The following is a 21,613-nucleotide window of genomic DNA, read 5'->3' as shown; positions in this document are numbered from 1 at the left end:
TGTTTACTGCTGATACCAGGAAGGAGCTTTCCTGTGCACCTTTAGGTTTGTATTGGCCATTGCAATGAAGGGAGCATTTAGAAAATGGGGCAGAGAAACAACGGGCTACATTGTTCCATGTGTTGCTCACACTTCAGGGGGCTGAGATGTAGGTCTGATATGTATCAGGGATCTGGAAATTACTCCATAGGTATTTTTCAAAGGACTAGCTCATTTGCTACACTACAGGCTATGGCCTTCAGCAGCAGGTCCCAAAGCCCCAGAGACATGAAACTCCTGTGTGAAGGACAGCAGGATGAGGCAGATGTTCCTTACTGCAAAGTTTTAGTCCACATTCTGTGTCAGCAAAATGCTGCTAAGGCAGCACCTAAAATGCTTTTCTTCCTCTTTCTGTCCACTACTTGATGTCTACCCTGCTTGCTAAGGACCACATCTGTGTTCTTTCCCCAACACACACCTAATTCATTTATGTCCCACCACCCAGAACAGCTCCTGTGGTGTGTGTCACAGCTCCCCAAACCTTCATGGTATCTGAATTTCCTTCCAGCTGTTCCCAAAGGCAAAGCAGCAATGGATATGAAATAAGGAATAAGCATCCCCATGTAGCCTCCTGCAGCAGAGTACCATGGCACAGTATGACCCTGTGGCACAACTCACCTCAGACAAAGAACGATACCTCAGACCAGACAGGTTCATTGGTCTCAGTATGAAGCCAGTAGACATCTTCCACTTTGTCCTGGCATTTCCAGCAAATGCTCTGGCAGACGAGGGTGTAGCCTTAGAAAACAAAAGCAGGATTCCCCTCAGTGCTTCATTTTAAGTGCACTCTTAGAGCCAGAAGCTGCTTTATTTGCCATTCAGCTGGTAGAGAAGTGATGGAGGCTCCAGTGCCTTTGAGGGCTTCAGCCCATTTTCCCAGGTGTATTGCAGAGCCTGGATGTGCTGGAACCCAGCCAGTTTGTCTCAGTCAGCCCAAGAGAAATGCCATCAACTCTTCCTCTTTGCAGGTCCTGCATGTATTAGCAGGAAGAGAAGCTTATCCTCAAAGGAGCGCAAACCCTGACACTGGGCAGGCAGTTATTGCATGCAGGGATTTTTCATGAAGAAGCATGAAATGATGAGAGGGAGTTGGGTCTTTGGATGGGGGTAGTGGGGGGAGGTCAGAAAGCAGGAGAGGTGAGGCCACTGGACCGTCTATCTATTGGTTGAAAAGCTCACTGCGGGTGATTAACCCTCCTGTTCTCTGCCCCAAACAGATCAATCAAGCTCACTCCATCATTAGCTCTGCCTCTCCTTACAGAGCAAGAGATGGTTTCAGATACCTGCTTGGATTTTAGCATCTGCCCCCAGCCTTTCTGTCCTGGAGGTATTGTCCAGTCTTGGGGCAGTTGGAGCAAAGAGAAGGTTGGTGCCCTAGATTATGAAGCAGACCTCTGCAAGGTTATTCTCATGGGCAGGTGTGAAGAGGACCCTGTCATTGTTCCAAATGAAGGAGCATTTTTGCATCCAGCTTAGGATATGTTGAATATTATTCCGAATATTATCCCCTGTGTGGTTATTTATCCCCTGAGCGTGTCCTGTGTTCTGGAGGTGTTTAGTAAGAGAATATTTTCTCACTGCCCTTTGCTTCTCATGCAGTTGTTATTGAATTGTTGATAGGTGTTGTTTTGTTCATTGCCTCAGATGAATCAGCATCCCAGTGGGCAGGAAGGACATGGATATGAATCATCCCCTCCAAGACCTTCAGATGTAAGCCATTTTTTAACTTGTACTCAACAAAGCATACATGCTGCTGAGTTGCAAGACTGGCTCTAAGGATAGCCTTAGGCTAATGTAAACCTCAAGGTAATCTCCTCCCCATTGTGCCTGGGTCTCATATATGATTGCTGTTTCTGCTTGCACATCTGTCCGTTTGATGCAATCCCAATTTGATGCAAGGTGAGCAGTCAGGAATGGTTTGCCATTGTTTTGGAATACACAAGCATTAGAGCTGCAGCCTTCATGGGAAAAAATGGAGGGACAAGGAAGGATGGACCTGAGATGTGGGCAAATATGATATTTCCATCAAAATAATGCTGAAGATTTCCAAAGGGAGGTGGAAATCCTTGCACACTGTTTTCTCTGCAGTACTTACATGGTTTCTGAGTGAGTTGTGACAACCAATCACAGAAATTATATTTTGCCACTCGGACTTTTCTATGACCATGATGCAGGGGACAACAAGTATCTATGTAAATGAAGATTAAGACAAACACAACAAACTGAACATCCAAACACAACCAAAGGCCACAGGAACAAAGAAGCTAAGAAGAAACTCATCTGTGGTAGAATATTTTTATGAAAACCATCTGGCCTCTTACTGAAATTGTAGCTAGGGGCAGAAATGAGAAACACTGCCTTTTTTATAAATTAATTCATTTTAATACAGAGCATCTAAATCCCTGCAGTGATACTGATGGTGGAAAGGAGCTGCCAGAGAATTGGTGGCAGTCTCCAATGCTCAGGTAAGTGATCTCCTTACCCGAGATCAGCAACAGCCTGCAAAAAGCATAAATGCATTCTTTCCATTTGGCAGACAGGCTGCAGAACACCCTTCCCCTCCAGCACCATGAGCCTCCCTGACTGGTTGTGTGCTGTCACTGCTCTGGAGCTCCTTGTAGGCAGCAGCAGTGAGCACAGTGGATGACAAAGGCAGGATCCCTGCCCAGTAGGGACAACTCTTCCCACAGGGTGCTGGCCACAGGCTCTGCACACCTACTCTGCAGTGCAGCAGCAGATGTGGGCACTGCCCCAACCCAAATGAAATAACAGCTCAAATCTTCATAAATAGATTTTTGTTTATTGCATCGTAAATGAATGTGCACGCATGCAGCACTTTCCAGCTACAAAGCATGGTCTTGGTGGGACGTGCTGCAGGAGCAGCCACCAGCTGTTTGATGCAGCCACTGTGCTCAATGATCCTGTGACAGAGCATCAGTGCAAGAGGCTGCAATGTCACCAGGGCCTCCTGTGGTGTGGTGGAGTTCTGGGAGGCTTCAGAGGTCTCTGCTTTGTGCATGTACTTGTGTTTGGACTGCATTCCTGAAGTCCTGGGATAGGTGGGCCAATGCTCCTGCTGTTGATTTTAGTAAAGAAGATGTAAAGGAATAGCCAGTTTCAGGACATTGGAGAGTGATGCAGTGCCTTTCAGCGGGGAACAGCACAGAGCTGGTAGGCAGGAGGTACATTGCCTGTCCCACTCAGGGTTGGGGTTATGTTGAGCTCCTGGGGGTTGACAACAGACTTCAGAGTAAAGTTCTGCAAGATGGTGGTTATGAGTAAGAATATCTCCATTCGAGCCAGGCCCTCTCCAGGGCATATTCTTTTTCCTGAAAGTGAAAGCAGCAAATAGAACTCAATGGGTGTTTCTGAGTAGACCAGAGTTTCTACTAAGCAGCTGTGTTACACAGCTTTGTTTGCTACACATAGTCATAGCAGGGAGATGACTGTCAGGGTTACCAAAGGATATTTTAAGAGATATTTTGGCAAAAGACCCTTGACAGTTTGGATGGGTGTGTGAAGGAAGAATAGGAGCAGGAGAAGACTTAACCATGGAGGGAACATCACAGGAGTCAAGATGAGAGAGAGCAGGGTGACACAAAACACAGTTAAGAAAATGGAAGATTGGGCCTATTGATAGGTGAATGGTGGCATGTAGCCTAAGAGGTACTTAAAAGATGCTGGGGAAAAGTGGAGCTACCACAAAAAGATTCATTCAGAACAACTTGGGTGTTTGTATAGGAAGGCAACAGGTATTTTAGACAGTGCCAGTGGATCCCATTCACATAATTACACTGACAACTCCTAGTAGAAGATTTGAGAAGCCATCAGGCCTGAAGAAGATGAGAGATGCCACTGGAGCAGAAGGGAGGAGTTATCCAGGGAGCAGTGAGCCCCAGGGAAGCACCACTGGGACCGTGCTGGGAAGAGGCAGTTGTGTGTTGCAGGGAAAGTCAGGGCAGTCACCAGAGGAGGAGGCTGACAGAGAGGAAGAGAGCAAACCTGTGCTTTACCTGCTGAGAAGGGGATGAAGAAGTCACTCTTCTTAAAGGTGCCATTCTTGTTCAAGAAATGTTCAGGATTGAACTCGTGTGGGTTTGGAAACTCTTTACTGTCATGAAGGACAGAACTGAGGACAGGGTAAACAGTGGTGCCCTGAAGTAATACAAGAAGAGCAGAATATGAAAAGCAGGCAAATTAGATCACTCAATCTGACTGTCTGCCATGTTGAGATTGTGCTTCCCTGTATAACCCTACCAGTGCCTTTGGTTCCCCCTTGGGGACCCTTCTTTAGAGGAGGAAGCTATTGAGAGACCCTACTGAATATCACAGCTGTTGTTGGCTGCTCTTCGTGAATTCTCCCTCATCTCCAGAACATTCATCCTTATCTTGCTCTAGTCATCAGGGGACACCCCACCTAATTCTTCTCTTTCTTGGTTTTTCACAATAATAACCTTGTAGATGTACCATATCCCTTCTTTTCTGTGAGTCCAAAATATCAAAAGCACACAAAGTTGTGGAAAAGAAGCTCCTATGGAATACTCCTCTGCTCACAAATTTCTCCTGCCACAATCCTATACCTTCCCACTTCCTGGCCAGCCATTAACAGGGGCTGCAGTATGCAGCAGCAATGACACAAGAGTTCTCTGTTGGTGGCTGAGCAGTTCTCTGGATCTTGCCTTATGATTCTACACAGACAGCTGGGAATCACACCAGCCCATGTACTGCTGTTCCCAGCTGCCCACAGTCACCCAGAAGAGCAGTGAGCACTGCTGCTCTAGCCCACCAGCCTGCCTCTGGCAGTGGCCAGCAGACTGCCTCAAAAAGTGTGCTAGAGCAGAGCAAACAGGTTCGGCCTGTTCCATTCAATGGAAACATTTCCTACAGCATTTTGTGGCTCAGAGTCTTTCTGTGCTCAATAACCACCAACTGGCTTTGCTCCCAAGCATGTGCACAGGCTATCCAGGATGGTGGTGACCAGCTCCTCAACTTTGCTGCCTTTTGTGTGAAGAATCACTGCTGTGGGTGTTGGTGAACCCACTGTGTTTCTGCAAATGGGTAGTGCTGCAGAGCAAGGGAACAAAAGTGTTGGTCAGAGCTACTGTTCTAGTCTTGGCTCATGGAGCATCTATGAGGAAGGGCAAGTGAGCTGCAGCTGCCTGAGGATAAAATCCTCACAAAGGGCTGGGTGAAAACAAGGTCAGGCCACAACAGTTCTAACTTGTGGCTTGCAACTGACAGCCTAAGAACTGCTGAACTTGAGGGAGCTAACCTTAGGAATGACATAGTCTCTGAAGTTGGTGTCCTTGGTCACAGTGTGAGGGAGAGCCAGGGGGACGAGAGAGATGAAGCGCTGGATTTCATGGATCACGGCATCCGTGTAGGGCAGCTGGGTCCGGTCAGCCACACAAGGTTTTCTTGATCGTCCTATTACCTGGTCAATCTCTTCTTGGACTTTCTCTGTCATGAGAGGCATAAACCATTAAATGGGTAAATAAAACCAAACCTATCTAAATAGGTTGTCCTAAGCTGTTAACAAATCACAGATGGAAGGAGCATTAAGTTGGTTTTGATTTTGACTCAAACACAACTCCACTGCTGCCCATGCAAAGAAATTTCTCCTATTGGTTTGGCAAATAAAGATGTGGATGCAGTCAGGTCCCAGAGAGAGAGAGATGAGGGGAACATCTGGGAGAAGGATGTGGTGTTAGTCATGTGCCCAGCCCAGGGAAATAACTAGAGGTGAAGAGGTCACAAACTGGTACCTTGTATCTTTGGGTATTTGATAAGAAGCAGAAGCCCATATCGTATAGTGGTGCTTGTTGTCTCAGTTCCAGCAATGAACAAGTCAAAAGTACTTGTTATCAGGTTCTTCATGAAGAAACTGGAATTGGGACGATCTTTCTCCTAAGGAAAAAGCTTTGTTATTTCTCTGGTTGAGAGAAGTGGCCCTTTCTCACATCACCCAAGACCTTCCTTTTCTCCTAGAGCTGTTGCATTTCTCTGCTAAGATGCAGCAGTCATCTAAGGCATTGCAATGCTACCTTGAGCAGAAAACTCAATACCAACCTTCTTTTAATCTGTGCACTGAATGGCATTCCACTGCTTGTTTGCTGTGCCAACTGCTTTCCAGTTAAAGAACTGCAAGGCCAGACTGAAAAAGGCCCCTATTTTTCGGTGAAAGCAGAGGAAGCTCTCCCTCTCTGAGCAGCTGCAGGTAGTGGTGGCTGGTGAGCACACAGACCCAGAGCTATAAGCTCTAATACAGGCAATATCTGGGGTATTGTTGCTGTTTTCCCATTGCCCAGCTGACTGGAAAGGGGTCATCCCAATGTCTGTGTTATTTATGAGAGGGAAGGATTCAGCATAAGTGTGTTTGGGGATGAGCTGAGGCCATCTGTCTCCTTACCTCCTCCATTTTGTTGAGGAAACAGTCAATGAAATCCTGAGGGGAGTTGGGATCTAGGGAGGCTTGATGCAACTTCACCTCCTCTGCTACAAAGGCTTTCAGAGCATCAAATTCTGCAAATATATTGTGGTGTGGGCCAGGCAGGTAATACAGGATATTTGAGAACATCTGGTAGAGCTGGAAGGAAAGAAACAGGAAGGTCCATAGTATGACGTTTGCCCCATCCTTTGATATTAGCCAAAAGCCCAGGAAAGCCACAACCCTGTCAACTGAGCCAAGCAGAAGGACCTTGAGGCTGGGCAGTCTGGCAGGGCTTGATTAGTAGTAGTAGTAGTAGTAGTAGTAGTAGTAGTAGTAGTAGTAACCTTAGAGGTGGAGAAGAAGGGTGTCCAGGACTATTGGGAAGCTGCACTTAGCTAGTAAAGCCAATTCCAGCTTTGGTAAGGGAGTTTCTTGCTCTTTAATGAAATGCCTTCAGTGCAGCAGAAGATGGAGTCCTAACTACAGGACTGGAATGGAACTTCATTGGGAGGGAGGCCTTCTGCTCCCCTGGGAGAATGTTGCCACTATGAAATGCCTACTGAAAGTACCTGTCCCCAGTGGGAGTTCATCATCTCAAAGATGTTGTTCATGTTGTTCATCAGAGCCAGGAACTTCTTGTCTTTATAATCATATCGTTTCCCAAAGACAATGGAGCATATGACATTGGCGACAGCACAGCTCAGCATGTACATTGGTTCAAAAGACGCTCCTGTGATTTCAGAAAAGTTACAGACTATTAAAAAAAAACCCCATGAATTGCTGTATGGATACTATGGGTAATCTGAACTTTGGTTGTTAGTGGAAATATCAGATCAATCTCTGAGTTCCACAGAAGGGTCCTCCCAACAGAACAGAACACGATCACAAAATTATTACAGCTTTGTAAGGAGGGGTAACTGGTGCATGGACCAAATCCATTGCAACTTCATTCCTTACTAAAGATGTGAGCTCCCTCAATAAAGCCTATTCTTTTCAAACATAAAATATATTTAAAATGGACTGTACCCTTTGTTTTGTTGATCTCTTCCAGCAAGTAGTCAGATTCCTCCTGTATCCTCTCTTCAATGCTCCTCTTCCCCATTCCAAAGTTCCGCAGAGTGGTGAGAGAAAACCGCCGGACTTCTAACCATGGCTCATAGTTGCTAAAAACAATCCCTGCAGAGGAAGAAGGAAGAGAGAATACCTGTCTTGGGCATGCTGGGTGTGAGATGAACAGTGGCTCATTGGTGACAGTGAATCCTGTCCCTGGAGAGCAGTGACATGGTAGCATCACAGTGTACTGTGGTTTGGAGGTTCTGTAGTCAGAGTGCCAGCTTTTGGCCTTCTCTACATGCCCAACATCCTTGTGAATGATTTATCACTCACCCATACACAATTTCCCTTGCTGCAGCTGGTGGCTGCTGCCTCTTGCCATTTCCTTGCCCATGTTTGAGAACAGTCTGGCTCCCCTTCTCTGCTACCTCACACCCTTTGAGTGGTGGAAGTCAGCAGTTACAGCCCTCTCTGGCTTCCCCTCTCCAGGTGGGTTACACCCACCCCTTGCAGTTTTCCCTCATGCAAGGTATACTCCAGCTCTGATCTGCTGAACACATCCTCAGTCCTTCCCTTCTCTTTCAGAAGGAGCTCAGTCAGCAAACATACCTAATCCATTGTTAGCCCTCTCTCCAATTGGCATGTGTCCTCTGGAAGCAAACTCATCTGCACGATCAATCAAGGCTTCTTTCACCACATCATGTCCATACAGCACCACCACTGGGTCAGAGCCCAGGTGCACTGTGAACACTGGTCCATAGTCTTTACTGAGCTGTAAAAATGCAAGAGAGAACATGGCCATGGAGCAAGTAGTGAGGAAGAGTGGGAAGAGCATCCCACAGCATGCAGTTAGCCTCACACATTGGTAACCTCAAGATTTGGTTCTCTCATGATAAATGTGGCTGCAGAGATGGGTCCCACTTATGAGGCCCTGAACAACATGGTAAGAGCAATGAGGGCAAGCAGCTGCAATCCCCATGACTTTTCTGTTCCTCTGGAATTGCTAGTCATCAAGCCATAGCCATAGGTTGACCCCATGCACAGGTCTCTCACATTTCTCACCCAGAGCAGAAGGAGAGAAGAAGAAGTGGCCTTACCTTCTCAAGGGTTTTGGCCAAGTTACTTGGTTTCACCTGCAGCAGGTTACCTAAAATGGGAAGGGGAGCTGGTCCTGGAGGCATCTTCCCCTTTCCAGACCTTCCTTTCCATGCTGCAAAGAAGAGCAGGCAAGAAATACAAACCAGGAGGACAACAGTGACTCCTCCCAGGAGCTCCATTTTTTTCTGTGGCTCAGGAGGGAGTGACTCTGGCTGTCAAAATCCGAGTTTATATACCGAAGATCTGTGTTAGCTCAAGAGCAGGTTTGCGGTGACATGGCTGGGTCAGTCAGTGTTACTAGTCAATCATTTCTTAGATTGCCCTGTGTTATGAAACTAAGACTTTTATTGGTATTAATCATTCATTGAGGACACACCTTATATCAAACAACTGCAGATGCCAACAGAGATTAGGAAATCTGTAATGTGCTCATGAAACTTGTTTTGTTTCACCTAGAGTTAATAGTGAAAGAGATCACGCTAGGGGCACACTTTCCTACTGAGGTGCTCACAGAGATTCACTGTCACAAGAGCATCATCCAAGTACTTCAGTGACATTTGGGTTTTCTGTTCTTCAGTATTGATTGTGGATGCCCTCAGTGGTATGAACCACCCTTCATTGTTCCTGAAGTCTTCCTGGCATTAGTAGTACAGTTCACACTGCATGTGATTTGCCAAAGAATATGCAGTTGTGTATTCCTCAGTGCACAGCAATAGCCTCAGTCTCTCTCCCTAGAGGTGTCTGGCCTCCCAAGAGAGGAAAGTATAGAATATCTATCTAGCAAGGCCAGAAAGGTCTCCAGACATGACAATAGACAAGAAAGGGCTTGCTGGGTGAGACAAAATGAAGATGTAATGAAAAGGGATGAGGCCTTGAGACTCTGACCTCTTCAAGGTCTCCTAGAGGAGAAAAAGAGAAAAACAGACAGAGAAGAGAGAAGTCCAGAACTTGAGAGTGTGTCTGGGAAATGGCTTCCCAAGCTGGGACAGAGATGCACTTGTCTGAGGCCAAGTATAGGCTATTGCAACGTGGCAAGTAGTCCTTGCACTTACCAAAAAAGCTCATCCAACCTACTGCTGGAAGCTGGCATGCTCAGGTTCTTGTTTTGTTGATGTCTGACTACACTATGAGGAACTGGTGCCCTGAAAGTTCCCTAGGTGCTTCCCTAGGAGACAGCAGAGCGTGTTTGGTGTGTTGCAAGGGCTTTAAAAAGAGCTTCCTGCCCAAGATTATTCAGGACCTGTGTACTGGTGGGGTCCCAAGAGTGATGGCAGTGTCTGGTAGAAACAGCCCTGAGCAATGTACCCTCTGTCTCTCCTGAACATTTGCAGACAAAACTAATCAGAAGGTGTTGCAAAGATAGGGGATGTAGGACTTGGTGGGAATTAGCAAGAGGCCTGGGTGAACTGAATGCTTTTGGTGCCTTGCCTGACCTGAAACAGAGACTAGAGAGAGCTAAGAAAATAAAGTAGATATTTATTAAAAGACCTTTAAGGATATACCTTGGGCAGTACAGGAGCCTGTCTAGGGCTACACTCAAAGTGGATCCAAAAATGGTCACAAAATGGATGACTGGTCATGAGGTCTCGCACTTTTATAAGTTTTGGTCCATTTGCATATTGGGTTTCATTGTCCAGTTACAGCTTCAGATTATGAAGTTCCATCCTTCTTGTTTTCTCTCTTCAGTCCACCATTGTTTATGCTCTTGGCCCTGAAAACTTGTAACAGTTGTCCTTGGTCTCCACCTGGAAAAGGATTTGTTTTGTCTATGTACTCTGTGAAAAGAGCTTATTAACACTTAATATGAGGCTCAGAACTACACCTCTAGGCAGCACAGAATCTGAAAAACAAGAAAGCTAAAACTGAAGGCATCACTTCATTGGGGTGTGCTGTGTTTGCTGTACAGCAGTGTGGTAATGTGAATTTCCCTTTCACTCAGAGGAGCTAGTGAAGGTCTCCATCCCTTGCAAAAGTTTTCGTACCTTCCCTACAGAAGGGAGTTCTAAGTCATCCTTATTCTCTTGGATAGGTGTAATAATTTTCTAGTTGTTCTTTTTAAATCTCATTTTACTTCTCAGAGAGTCATACTCAATACTTTGGTGGAAAAACTGGATTGCTAACACTTTTTGGCTAGTTGCTGATCTGCTGGCCAAATTCCTTCATCAGCTTAGATGCTGTCAGGGCAGTTCATGGAAGTTCATGTAGGTTCATGGACTTCTACTTAATGGAAGGGAAGTTCATGAGAGTTTGCACCGTCACAGGAGGTAGCTGCCAGCTACCAGTAGTCAGGACCTTGCCACCTTTTGTACAAAGTTCCCGTGTTCCCATGACACTCATTGATCAGACAAGTGGCCCACAGAGATGTTTTCTTCACTTACCTTCATCCTCTGCATGTCCTTCCTGTCTGTGGTGGTCTTGGGTGCTACCTAAACTGGTGCTTACTGGGTTACTGTAATGCATGAGAACTACCAAATGGGTGAGGAAAAGGTTTTGGAGGAAGAGAGACCCGCTTGTTTCATTTCAGCGAGGCTGGTTTCCACTTTCCATAACAACTTCTTTCAAACAAAGCATTCAATTTCCATGAATTTCAGTCTAATTTCAAGAGCCTCTCATGCCTCCATGATCAAACACAGCTGTTTGGTGTCTGTGTAGGAACTAGGAAAGGACAGTTACCTGAAACCATTCTCAGCACAGGTACTCCTTGGTGGATCTACAGCACTTCCGGGGTTGTTTCATGTAGAATTATTTTTCAAGTCCATGTAGACATTTTGCTGTCAGCATAAGTAATATATTGATGGATCAAAGTGTAATAAAAGTACTTCCCTATAGCTCCAAAGTACTTTACTGATTTTTACCCAATTATCAGCAGGTAATGCAGTCAAAGGAAGCATTTGGCAGTCATGCAGTGATGACTGATCTGGGCATGCACAGCGTTCAGCTTCGGAAGAGATGAAACCTCCCTCCCTGCCAAAGTCCAAATATTTTCTCTGGGTGTCTCTCCACTGTCGCTGCCCAGTGCCCAGGCAGGCACTGTGGGGAGCACAGCTGGTTCATGAGGGCTGCTCAAGCCTCAGCCACACAGGCAGCCTGTCAAGATCCATTGTCTCCATCTCCTGTTCCATAGAGCTGCTGACAAGGTCTTACATTTTGTGGAGCAGCCATTCTGGCTGGTGCATTACATTAGGAGACATAGGCACAGTGACATTCTTGACCAGCTGGGATCACAGCATCTTGTACAGCTGTGCAGCAAAGATGGGCTGTGGGCTGAGGTGAAAGAGCAAAGGAAATGCTTCCCTCACACTCATCTGCTGCCCACCATGCCTGTGATGAGGGCTGGCTGGAGCCAGTGTACTGATGCTGTACAGTGCTGTGCACACACCCAGGAGCTGGAGGGTCTGCTGAGAGCAGAAGTGTGAAGACATTCACAGTTCCATTGCATGAATGCAGAAACATGTATGGAAAGACGGACAATGAGGCATTCACTTGGTGTGGCTGCCTGATGTGTGGCTGGGGAGAAGGCTCTCCATGAGACCTTGCAGCTATAGGCTAGCAATGCTTGCTGACAGGCAATGGTTGCTGGCAGGCAGTTTTCTCTGGGATCACACAGGCTCCCCTTCCCTGTGTTTCAAGCCCATCTCAGGGGCCCACCTGCCAGTTTTTGGGGGTAGGGGTCCCAGAGAGAGCATACCATCCTCCCACTTAGCAGCCAAGCCTGAACCAGTCCTGCAACTATCCCCACATAGCAAACAGGGCTGTAAGTCCACAGCAAAGAGTGTTCATGAAGAATCACCACTGTTTAGGTGTGCAAAGCCTTCTGAGCTCCATGATTTCTCACAGATTTTATGTGGAAGGCCATTTCTGCGCTTTTATGTCAGCACCCTGTGTCTGACATTTGAACTCGTATGATCTTTAAAAGAGTAAAAGGGCATTGTCATTAAGTTTCTTGCACTCATGCCAAGTAATGAGCAATTAGAGCAGCAATAGGTTGCATGGGCAGAAGCAACCAGATTTCCTGCATGTCCCGACTGTGAGAAGAACTCATGGCAGGAAAAAAGGTTTGAAGACCCTCCTGGGGCTCTACAGTATGAATAGAGACCCATCTCTTGACATTAGCTCAGCTCTTGCCCTTTGGTTTTGTTCAGGTGAGGGCAATGGAAGGTGTTAAAATGCTGGGCTGGGTCCACCTGGACACTTCAAGGATTTCTGCTCCCAGCTGGCTCCACAATTTAAAAGGGCTAGACTAAGAGCCTAGCAAGAGAGCAGGATGGGTGTTGTAGGGCAGTCTAGGGCTGTATCAGGAGTTATGTTCTTCTGGGTCTTTCTTGGTCCCCTGACTTTGGTTCTGGGGACTCATGTTAGTGTTTTTTCTGATCCTACCCTGCTGACTTGTGGCCAAAACAGCTTACAGCTCACCTTACCTCCAGGCTGGGAAGGGAATGCTTCATTTGTGCTGACTACTTGGGGTGAGGCAATATCAAGAGGCATTTTTAGCTGTATGTTTGCCTAAATGCAGAGGTGGGTGGAATGAGAAGAAAGGAAGAGGTTTTGATGAGAGGTGTTGCTGAATAGCTTCTGTACGTCTTGCATAATCAGGGGGCTGTTTATATGACACAGCAGTCAAGAACTTGGTGAAGTGCTGTGCCTGGATCTAGATGTCTTGGCTGCTGGGTTATCTTACTGCTGTTCCAGACCCTAATGCTGGATAGGTCCCTATTTCATACAGAAAGGTAGAATTGTAGTGGGTCTAATCTGAAATGTGTGACTCTGAAGCCCCTGCTGCTGTGTCTTCTTTCCCTAGATACTGAAGGGAAGGCACATGCTCTGCAGAATGACTCTGGCTGTGGGCTCTTGGTATCTGGGACTCCAGATGGCTCCAGGAAAGTATCGATCTCTTATGCTGGCTGTTATGTTTTTGAGTGGGTGAGTGACCCTAGGGATTCTGCTGGGACTGTTACTACTGCTGCTCTGGCTGTCCTGACTGCTGTGCCTTTCCCCTAGGATCACAATTACCTTATACTGGTTGGGCTTGAAGGAACAGATGCTGCTGGGCAAAAGGTTCTTCATGAAGAGACCCTGCTCAGGTGCCCTGTGGACCTTCCTGGTAAGATACAAGCACCTGTCAGAATCTGGTGGTGATGAGTGCCATTTCTTTCAGATGGCCACTCCTAGTCAGTTTGGGAGCTAGGAAAAGGCAATTACTGCTTGCAGAAAGCTCCGTGGAAAAGGGTTTGGATAAAGGAGCCACCAGCTTGCTGGGGACTTGTGGCTCTCTGCAGGGTCAGCAGGTGGATGTGTTCATTGTGTCTCCCAGCCATATTCTGGCTACATGAGTTCCTGCAAGTTCAGGGATTGAACTGGAGATGAGGGACAATGATTTTCTTTGCTACCAGGAGTCGATCCAAACCACTTTATCTTGACACATCTGATGTAAGTCCAATTTCCTGTACATGGCCTCAGGGGGAGTCTCTGTCCCATGGAGATGCAGGTCCCTCCTGAGAAGGCTTCCATGCCAGATCCAGGCCACGTGTTTGACCCTCACCTGACCCTTGCTTCCCTTGATTTGTATCCAGAGTCAACAGGACACCTTCAACCAGTGTCCTTCATATCTTTGTCCCTCTGCTCTTGTGCCTTAGCTGCAAAGACCTGCTGTTTTTTTCCAGCCCTGGATGCTCCCAGCAGTAGTGTCTGTTCAGCTGTTCCCAGCCAGGACCGGCTGCTCTGTGCCTCCCTGCCCATCAGCCAGGGAGACTGTGAAGCACGAGGGTGCTGCTATGACCCCAGAGACAGGGTGAAGCCTTGCTATTTTGGTAACACAGGTAAGCCTGAGCAGCAGTTCTCCCTTCCTTCTGAGATGCTGCAAAGCAGGATTTCTCACTTTGCTGGCAAGGCATGCTTGGTGTTTACCACTCCTGCAGGTGCCTCAGGGCTATGGTTTTGGCTGCCAAGAATATCATGTCCCAGTGAAGTGTCCAGCAATTTCCACTGTATTGCAACAGACCTGGTTTTATGCCCAGCATCTGTGTTGTTTTTGGAGCTGGCTGTACTTGTCTTGCCATCCTTAGCACTTGTTTTGTGGGTTAAAGGCAGAACAGCCTGCAGGACTTGCTGGTCTTGTCTTTGTTGTGATGTTAGGGCCTTCTTTCCATCCCTCTTATCTCTGAGCTCAAGATTGATTGTATCTTTTTCTCCAGTGACAGCTCAATGCACGCCAGATGGCCACTTTTCCATTGCTGTTTCTCGATATGTGACCCTGCCACCTGTTGCCCTGGACTCAGTGCAACTGGCCAGTGGACACAGTACTGGCTGTGTCCCTGTCCTGACAAACAGTGCCTTTGTCGTGTACCAGTTTCCACTCTCTGCCTGTGGCACTACTTTTCAGGTAAGAGTTGCACTTGTTGCTAGGCTGGAAGAGCTAGAACAACCTGACATTGCTTTGGCTGCTTAATGGACATGCTACAGACTTCCAGAGGCCAAATGCTGTTCTCCAGGCTCATATTGATCCAGCCTGACTTTACCACAGTGATGGTGCTTATCTATCATTCCAGATGATTGGAGACCAGGCCATATATGAAAACGAGTTGGTGGCAAGCAGGGATGTGAAGACTGGGAGCCTTGGCTCTGTTACTAGGGATAGCATTTTCAGGTATTACCCTGGGGCTGATGTTGCTGGGTGTCACTGTGTTCAATGTCACTAGAGAAACTCCTGCTTGTCACAAACTCTGAATTCTCATGAGGGCACTGGAATAGGTTAAAGACTGGTATAGCTCTAATTAGTAGGAATAAAGCTGGTGTTGATCAGTGACAATCTGCAGATTCTCGAATCTAAACACTAAAGAAAATTTCAAGTATTTGTGAAAAGGAAGTGTTGGAAGAAAGGTGATATAACTAATTAAAGCAGATTATACGTTCCCATACTGGAAAAAGGAGGTATCGGAGTGTTTTTTCTTATTTGCCTGATTTGGAGCTTTCCTTTCCCACCAGGTTACATGTCCGATGTAGTTATTCCATCAGTGGGAGCTCCATTCCCTTGAGTGTTCAGGTTTTCACATTGCCACCACTCCCTGCTGTGTCTCAGTCAGGTCCTCTGTCTTTGGAGCTGCGTATTGCCTCAGGTAGGAAAGGTTTGCAGGACCTGCTCAAACCCCTTGGTGCAGGGCTCTGGTCTCTGATGAGTAACAGTGGAGTATTGATGGGTTAACCCAGCACTGGTTCCCTGCCATGGTGGGAACTTAATATTAAGGATGCCTATTCCCATTTCTTCCTGCTCTTAAATGGCTCTTGGGTTTCTTCTGTCCCAGATGGAAGCTATACTTCCTACTATACAGACAGTGACTATCCTGTTGTGAAGACTCTGAGAGACCCTGTTTATGCAGAAGTCAAGATCCTTCAGAGAACAGACCCAGGCCTGATTTTAGTTCTGCACCACTGCTGGGCCACACCAAGCATCAACCCCCAGCAAGAGCTGCAGTGGCCAATTTTGGTGGATGGGTAAGTGACTTGTAAAAAACATTCAGTCAGGAGAACAACTTGCTCTTTTTTCCTTACTTTTTTTTTTTCCTCCTCAGGTGCCCTTATGCAGGAGACAACTATCAGACACAGCTGATGCCCCTGAGTTTCACTTCAGAACTACTGTTCCCCTCTCATTACCAGCGTTTCACCCTCTACACATTCACCTTTGTGGACTCCACTTCCCAAGAGAAACTATCTGGGCTGGTAAGATCCTGTCCTGGCTGCTTCATATTGAAAACAAGTGAAATGTGCGAGGAATAAGAACCAATTCATAACTGTAAGTCTCTTGGCCTCCTTGGGCAAGTTGGGCAAAGACTAGTAAAATCCCCTGCTGAAACAGAAGGGGAGAGGTGGATGCCAAAAACCTTATTTCCTGAAGTGAATGTGGTAGAGGTAAGAGACATCACTGGAGGGGTGTGACAGAAAATGTGACTACTAGAAGGGTCGTAGTTTACTTAAGCAAGTGCTACCTTGTCTGGTGAATTAGCTTAGGGGGTGTGTTCAAGCTATGCCAATCAATATTCTCTAAACTACATTTCTTGGCCAAAATGACTTATTTATAACTTTTTATAACCTTTTTGAAGCATCTGGGCTCTGAATCTCATTGAGCTCCTCCAGTTAAGCCACATGAAACTCACCCTGCCTTGTACTGTCTGCTCAGGGCTCCTGGGATCAACTAATGCTCCAAATTGGTCTCAGCTGTACTTAACAAGGTTCACACTGCAGTGGTTCTGGGCAGCAGCATTCCAGGTGTCAGGGAGAAGTGTTGTAATGCCGGATTTGACCGAGTTTGAAAGTGTATGGTGTGAAGGTTTCGCAGCTGCCTTGGAGCGGACAGCAGAGGGCTCCAAGGCTACAGCCTGGATGTGAAACAAGCCGAACAGACCTTCCTGCCTTCCCCCCAGGACCAGGTGGGCTGCTATGGAGCTAACTCTCCTCATAGCCGCCCATACGGTGCTGTGGCTTTGGCTTTGTCGCTAAAACTGTGTTGAAAACAGGTGTTCTTGCTGTTTGCTGAGTAGCGCTTGCAGAATAACAAGACTTTTGCCTCATTCTGCTCTCTGTCAACCCCAAGTGAGTAGGCATGGGATAGGCTAGAACCTGGGAGGCAGCAAAGCTGACTCAAAATGACCAAAGGAATATTCTCTGCTGCACGATTTTATGCTCAGCAGTAAACATTAGGGGATTTCATCTTCCAGTAGCTGATGCCCCAACTGCATGGGCACTGGTCTGGCTGTAGGGGCAGGGTAGGTGGCTTGCCTTTACATCACTAGTGCTTTAGGTTTTTTCCTTCCCTCTCCTCCTCTCCTTCACTTATTTAACTGTCTTTATCTCTCAATCTACAGGTTTTCTTGCTTTTTCTCTTCCCGTTGTTTCTTTGCCCTGCTGAGGCAGAGTAGGAGGAGGGAATAAGTGGGTATCACCAGTCTCCAGACACTGCATGGGGGATTTCAGGCTGTGTTCCATTTTTCTCTAGGTGTATCTGCACTGCAGTGCTTCGGTGTGTCACCAGTCTGTAAAGGAGCCCTGCATCACCAGCTGTCCCTCCAGAGTCAGTAAGTGTCCTGGCCTTCTGCTTCCCTATGCAAAGGGGGCAGCAAGGTCCTAGTCCCCAAGCTGGGGAGTAGGGGACATGTAGCCTATGGAGTGATTCCCTTGAGGCATAGACAGCTTGACAAAGCATTTCCTGCTCCTTTCCACTGACTAAGGGCTCTTCTTATGCCAAGAAGACAGATCTTCATGGGCTCTTAGTCCTACCTGGACTCACATGGAAACTGTGGCCTTCAGAGCTTCGCATATATTGAGAAGCTGACCTGGGCAAAGTTTGCTGACCTTCAGGGCTATGCCTCTTCTTACCTACAGCCTTCACATTGCTCTGCAGGGGGTAAAAGGAGTGCTGAGCATCCTTTTCAGGATGGTACTTCCCATGTCTCCAGCAAAGGCCCTGTGATTTTCCTCCAGGATGAGCTAAGACAGGACACAGCCAAGGACAGCCTTGGTAAGTTGGCAGCAGATCAGGGGAAGGGGGCTGGTCTAAGGCTTTTCTACAGAAAGGCTGAGCCCTTAAAGCCTCTCTGTGCCTCACTGGGGGCATTAACTGGAGTGCCTCTCCCCACAGGAGAGGCTGTACCTGCTGCAGCCCCCTGGGCTCTGGGATTTGCTGCTGTGGCAACTGGGACAGCTCTGTGCGTGGTGCTTGTGGTTTCTGTGCTGTGGCAAAGGAAGGTGTCAGCAACACAAGAAATCAACAGATTGCAATAAAGCAATTGTCAAACCCATTTGGTTGGTGGTACCCCTTCCCCTGGAGACTCTAGCTGTAAGATTTTATTTGCAAGGCAAAAGTTACCCCAAAGGCTTTGAAAGCTTTCCAAATGCTCTGAATTCATCTCACTCTGGAATTCTTCTGCTCTGGGTTTGGTCTAATGTCTGCCTTGGACAAACTGGAGACCTTGTCAAGGCCTGGGCTGCAGACTGAGGCAGGATTGATGCTTGGGGGTGTTGGTATTTCTGTTAATGAACATAGTGGCTTTCAAATGTAGTGACCTAGGCTCCATTCAAACATTGAGCAGAAGTGCAGCAAAACTCCCCAAAAGCAGATCCTGTAGCTACTTCTCTGGGGATGCAGAGCAGGTATTTGGACTGTATCAAGGAGCTGGGAATAGCCCACCTAAGTCACTAAGTAAGTTAAGGCTGTGCTCATATGGCAGGACTGGAAAGCAAGGATGTTAAATCATTTAATGACTGGGCCTTCCTAATGATGCTGTGCATGAACTTGCCTATCTTGCCCTAGAAACAGAAAAGGGTAGGTGGCATTTTTCTGGTGAATGACAACATGGAAGCATCATTCCAACTGGGAAAAAAAAAAGGGGGGGGGGCTAGGTGGTTTGAACTTCAGGGGGGAAAAAAACTATCAAACTTTACTTAGAGCTTAATTTTAGGCCTTCATGTGACAGCAGGCAGTTAGGAGTCCTCAAAGGTCTTAGATTAAAGTTATTTTGACATCACTGTTGGCACAAAAGTGCTTTCCTAATTTAACTTATTTCTTTTAGATGAGACATAAAACCTGCCATTTTGAGCATCAGGAGCAGTTCAGTGTAGTGTTGTCAGTTCCCGCAGCTGTGCAGCATCCCTCTTTGCTTTCTGAGGTCTTGGTTGAAAACAGTACAGCAAAACTCTCCAGGCAGTACAGGGGAAATGGGGCTCCACCCCCTCCTTCCTGCCCAGCCTGAGGGAGCTCTGGTGCTTGCACTTACACTGAGATCTGCTTCTGGCTGATGGGGTAGTCCTTGAAGGGAAGGAAAAATGCTTTTCCTTCTTTTCCTCTAAGGCTTGATTAGAAATTCTTCCTGTGAAGGGCAGGAGAGAAGTCTTGGTTGTATTGCTTTGGGGCCTTTAAAAGGGAGGAATAGCACTTATACATGGAAGCAAAGAACTGATCAGTAGCTTGCTTGTTCTTTTTAATTAGGTTCTCCTGATACTCTGTGATTGGAGGGTGTTAATGAGTGGTGGGATCTGCATTTTAATTCCTTTCCCATTCAAGAAACTTCAGGAGTAATCTAATATTTTTATTTTTCTAGTAGAAATTCTTTTCCCTTCTACTGTCAGGATAACCAGTGATCTTTGTCTTGCACGCTTACAAAATCTGACCAGAAGGAAAGACTGTTCCAAGTTGTATGGTGGGAGGGAGAAGGAGATCACAGGCTCAAGAAAAACATCATCTGAAGAAGGTCAAACAGCCTCCTGTTCTAGAGCAGACCTCTGGCAATTAAATGACCTTGGTACAGGTGGAGCTCTAGGTTAAACAGCCTCCTGTTTTAGAGCAGACCTCTGGCAATTAAATGACCTTGGTACACGTGGAGCTCTCTCTGGAAAAGCTGAGTGTAAACTCATAATGCGCCTCATGACAAGTCTTTAGTAGTAATCTGTAATGTTAAATAACTGGGCAATTAGAGGAGTAATATAAACCGCACCTTCTCAGTGCACCAGGGCGCTCTGGCACTGGTCTTAATTGTTTGTGTGTAAACCCAGACCTAAACACCTTCTGTCTGCTACTGGAGCTTTCCTGTGTCTCAGTAAAAGAGACAGAAATATTTGCTTAGATGCCTGGGTGGATGCTGAAGGGGCTGTGAGAGTCAAGTCCTTGCTGCCCTTTGTTGGGTTACTGAACCATCCCAAGCTCTGGGTGTATATCCTATGGGAATTGCATAGGTTCCCTTGCAGAGACTGTCCCTTTTGGCACAGAGCTATGTGTAAGAGACTGGTATGATGCCTAGGGCTAGGGTACATGCAGTGCTAAGTGGAGGTGGGTGAGGAAAGAAATTGACTTAATTCCCTTATCCACTCAGTGGAGTCTTCTGTGTTTAAGGCTTGCTACTTGGTCCTCAGCTGGCAGGAAGGCTGTGAGCCAGCAGTGAGATGTGAGTTTTTTGTTGTGAAGCACTTGTACAGGGTGAAAGGCAGCCTGGAGGGTTCCTCCTCTGTAGCTTTGACCCTGAGTTCACTGACTGTTCTCCAATGCCACTGGGGTGTTAGTGGCTCTCATGGCCCCTGTTATGCAATATTTGCTTCTGCAAAAAGTGTATTCTTTCCCTTCTACCTTCACAGGTGCATTTCTGGCTTTCTTTTTTCCTAGGCCTCTCTTTAGCTGAGCCTCATTGACTCTTCACCGTTATTTCCTTTGGATTACCTGTGTGGACTTCTTGTGTCAGCACCCTCTTTAGCTTCACTCCATGTCACCTGGTTATACAGTTCAGTTAAAGCTCTTGCGGGGGTGGTGTACACAGTGGCTTAGACACCTGCCAGGGAAAGGAAGCTGCTCTGTCCAGGAGGGTGCTGCTGGCTGGGAATCAAGGCTGAGGAAGAGCAGCCCAGAGGCCAGCTAAGGTCGTTTGAGGCTATTGTGTAGTGCTGCTACTGAATCTAGATTTTCAGAAAAAAAAACCCAGGGCTGACCATCAGCACACTTTGTCCCAGTGCCTTCATTGATTCTTCTTGGAACTGCTGTGTGTGCTGCCTGTCTGTGGAAGCAAAGCCCAGCAACAGCATCTAATACAAGGCTGCTCAAAATTAACATGTTTTGTCACACCTGAACTTTCAAAAGGCTGTCCTCACCCTCTAGATCTTTGAGAAGAGCACCTGCTTCCAAAGAGCAAACTTGCTTCTTTGCCAAAGCTAAAGGAGTTCTTTAAAAGCTTGGAGGTAACAATTCCTTTCTTGAGTAGCTATGCTCACCTTACAACCTAAAGCTGTGGCAGTTGCTATACTACAAGCCAGGTGTTCATCAATAAAATAGCTGAAAGCAATTATCATAATAGTGATACTTTTATTAAATTTCTTATCCTTGGATTATAATGGATCCTGGAGTGGAGAACTATACAGTATGTTACACATTATAAATACATTTATTTCTGAAAATACATGAACATATTTAATATAATGCTGTAATAAAGAAGAGTGCTAGTTTCTTTAAAAAAAAACAACAAA

The 21,613-nt window shown here is 46.6% G+C and overlaps 2 protein-coding genes across 2 annotated transcripts; one reads left to right on the top strand and one right to left on the bottom strand.

The window, feature by feature from the left end:
- Positions 1 to 2,823: 2,823 nt before the first annotated feature.
- On the bottom strand, positions 2,824 to 8,807 carry LOC310912296 (cytochrome P450 2C19-like). The gene is made up of 9 exons (XM_083866764.1): positions 8,620 to 8,807; positions 8,132 to 8,294; positions 7,496 to 7,645; positions 7,039 to 7,199; positions 6,449 to 6,625; positions 5,805 to 5,946; positions 5,312 to 5,499; positions 4,053 to 4,194; positions 2,824 to 3,368 (listed from the first exon to the last, which is right to left on the bottom strand). Exons 1-9 carry the CDS (start codon positions 8,797 to 8,799, stop codon positions 3,187 to 3,189), a joined length of 1,485 nt encoding a protein of 494 aa, XP_083722890.1. The 5' UTR covers positions 8,800 to 8,807; the 3' UTR covers positions 2,824 to 3,186.
- A 4,077-nt stretch (positions 8,808 to 12,884) lies between these two features.
- On the top strand, positions 12,885 to 18,391 carry ZP4 (zona pellucida glycoprotein 4; the record flags this gene model as incomplete). Its single annotated transcript, XM_083867001.1, has 12 exons — positions 12,885 to 13,083; positions 13,419 to 13,540; positions 13,619 to 13,721; positions 14,281 to 14,436; positions 14,812 to 14,999; positions 15,166 to 15,263; positions 15,602 to 15,732; positions 15,919 to 16,108; positions 16,186 to 16,333; positions 17,607 to 17,685; positions 18,012 to 18,128; positions 18,249 to 18,391. 12 exons carry the CDS (start codon positions 12,885 to 12,887, stop codon positions 18,389 to 18,391), a joined length of 1,674 nt encoding a protein of 557 aa, XP_083723127.1.
- Between the last annotated feature and the right edge of the window lie 3,222 nt (positions 18,392 to 21,613).

Source organism: Zosterops lateralis, assembly GCF_965231275.1.
Source record: "Zosterops lateralis genome assembly, chromosome: 8".
NCBI classification, from domain to species: Eukaryota; Metazoa; Chordata; class Aves; order Passeriformes; family Zosteropidae; genus Zosterops; species Zosterops lateralis.
This window is presented reverse-complemented; position numbering and strand designations above follow the sequence as displayed.

Excerpts from the sequence above, each read along its gene's own strand:
- LOC310912296 (XM_083866764.1), bottom strand. The coding sequence starts at position 8,799 with ATGGAGCTCCTGGGAGGAGTCACTGTTGTCCTCCTGGTTTGTATTTCT. Across the intron at positions 7,200-7,495 it reads AGAGATCAACAAAACAAAGG|GAGCGTCTTTTGAACCAATG; the intron begins GTACAGTCCATT and ends CTGAAATCACAG. Across the intron at positions 5,947-6,448 it reads TCCTCAACAAAATGGAGGAG|GAGAAAGATCGTCCCAATTC; the intron begins GTAAGGAGACAG and ends CTTTTTCCTTAG.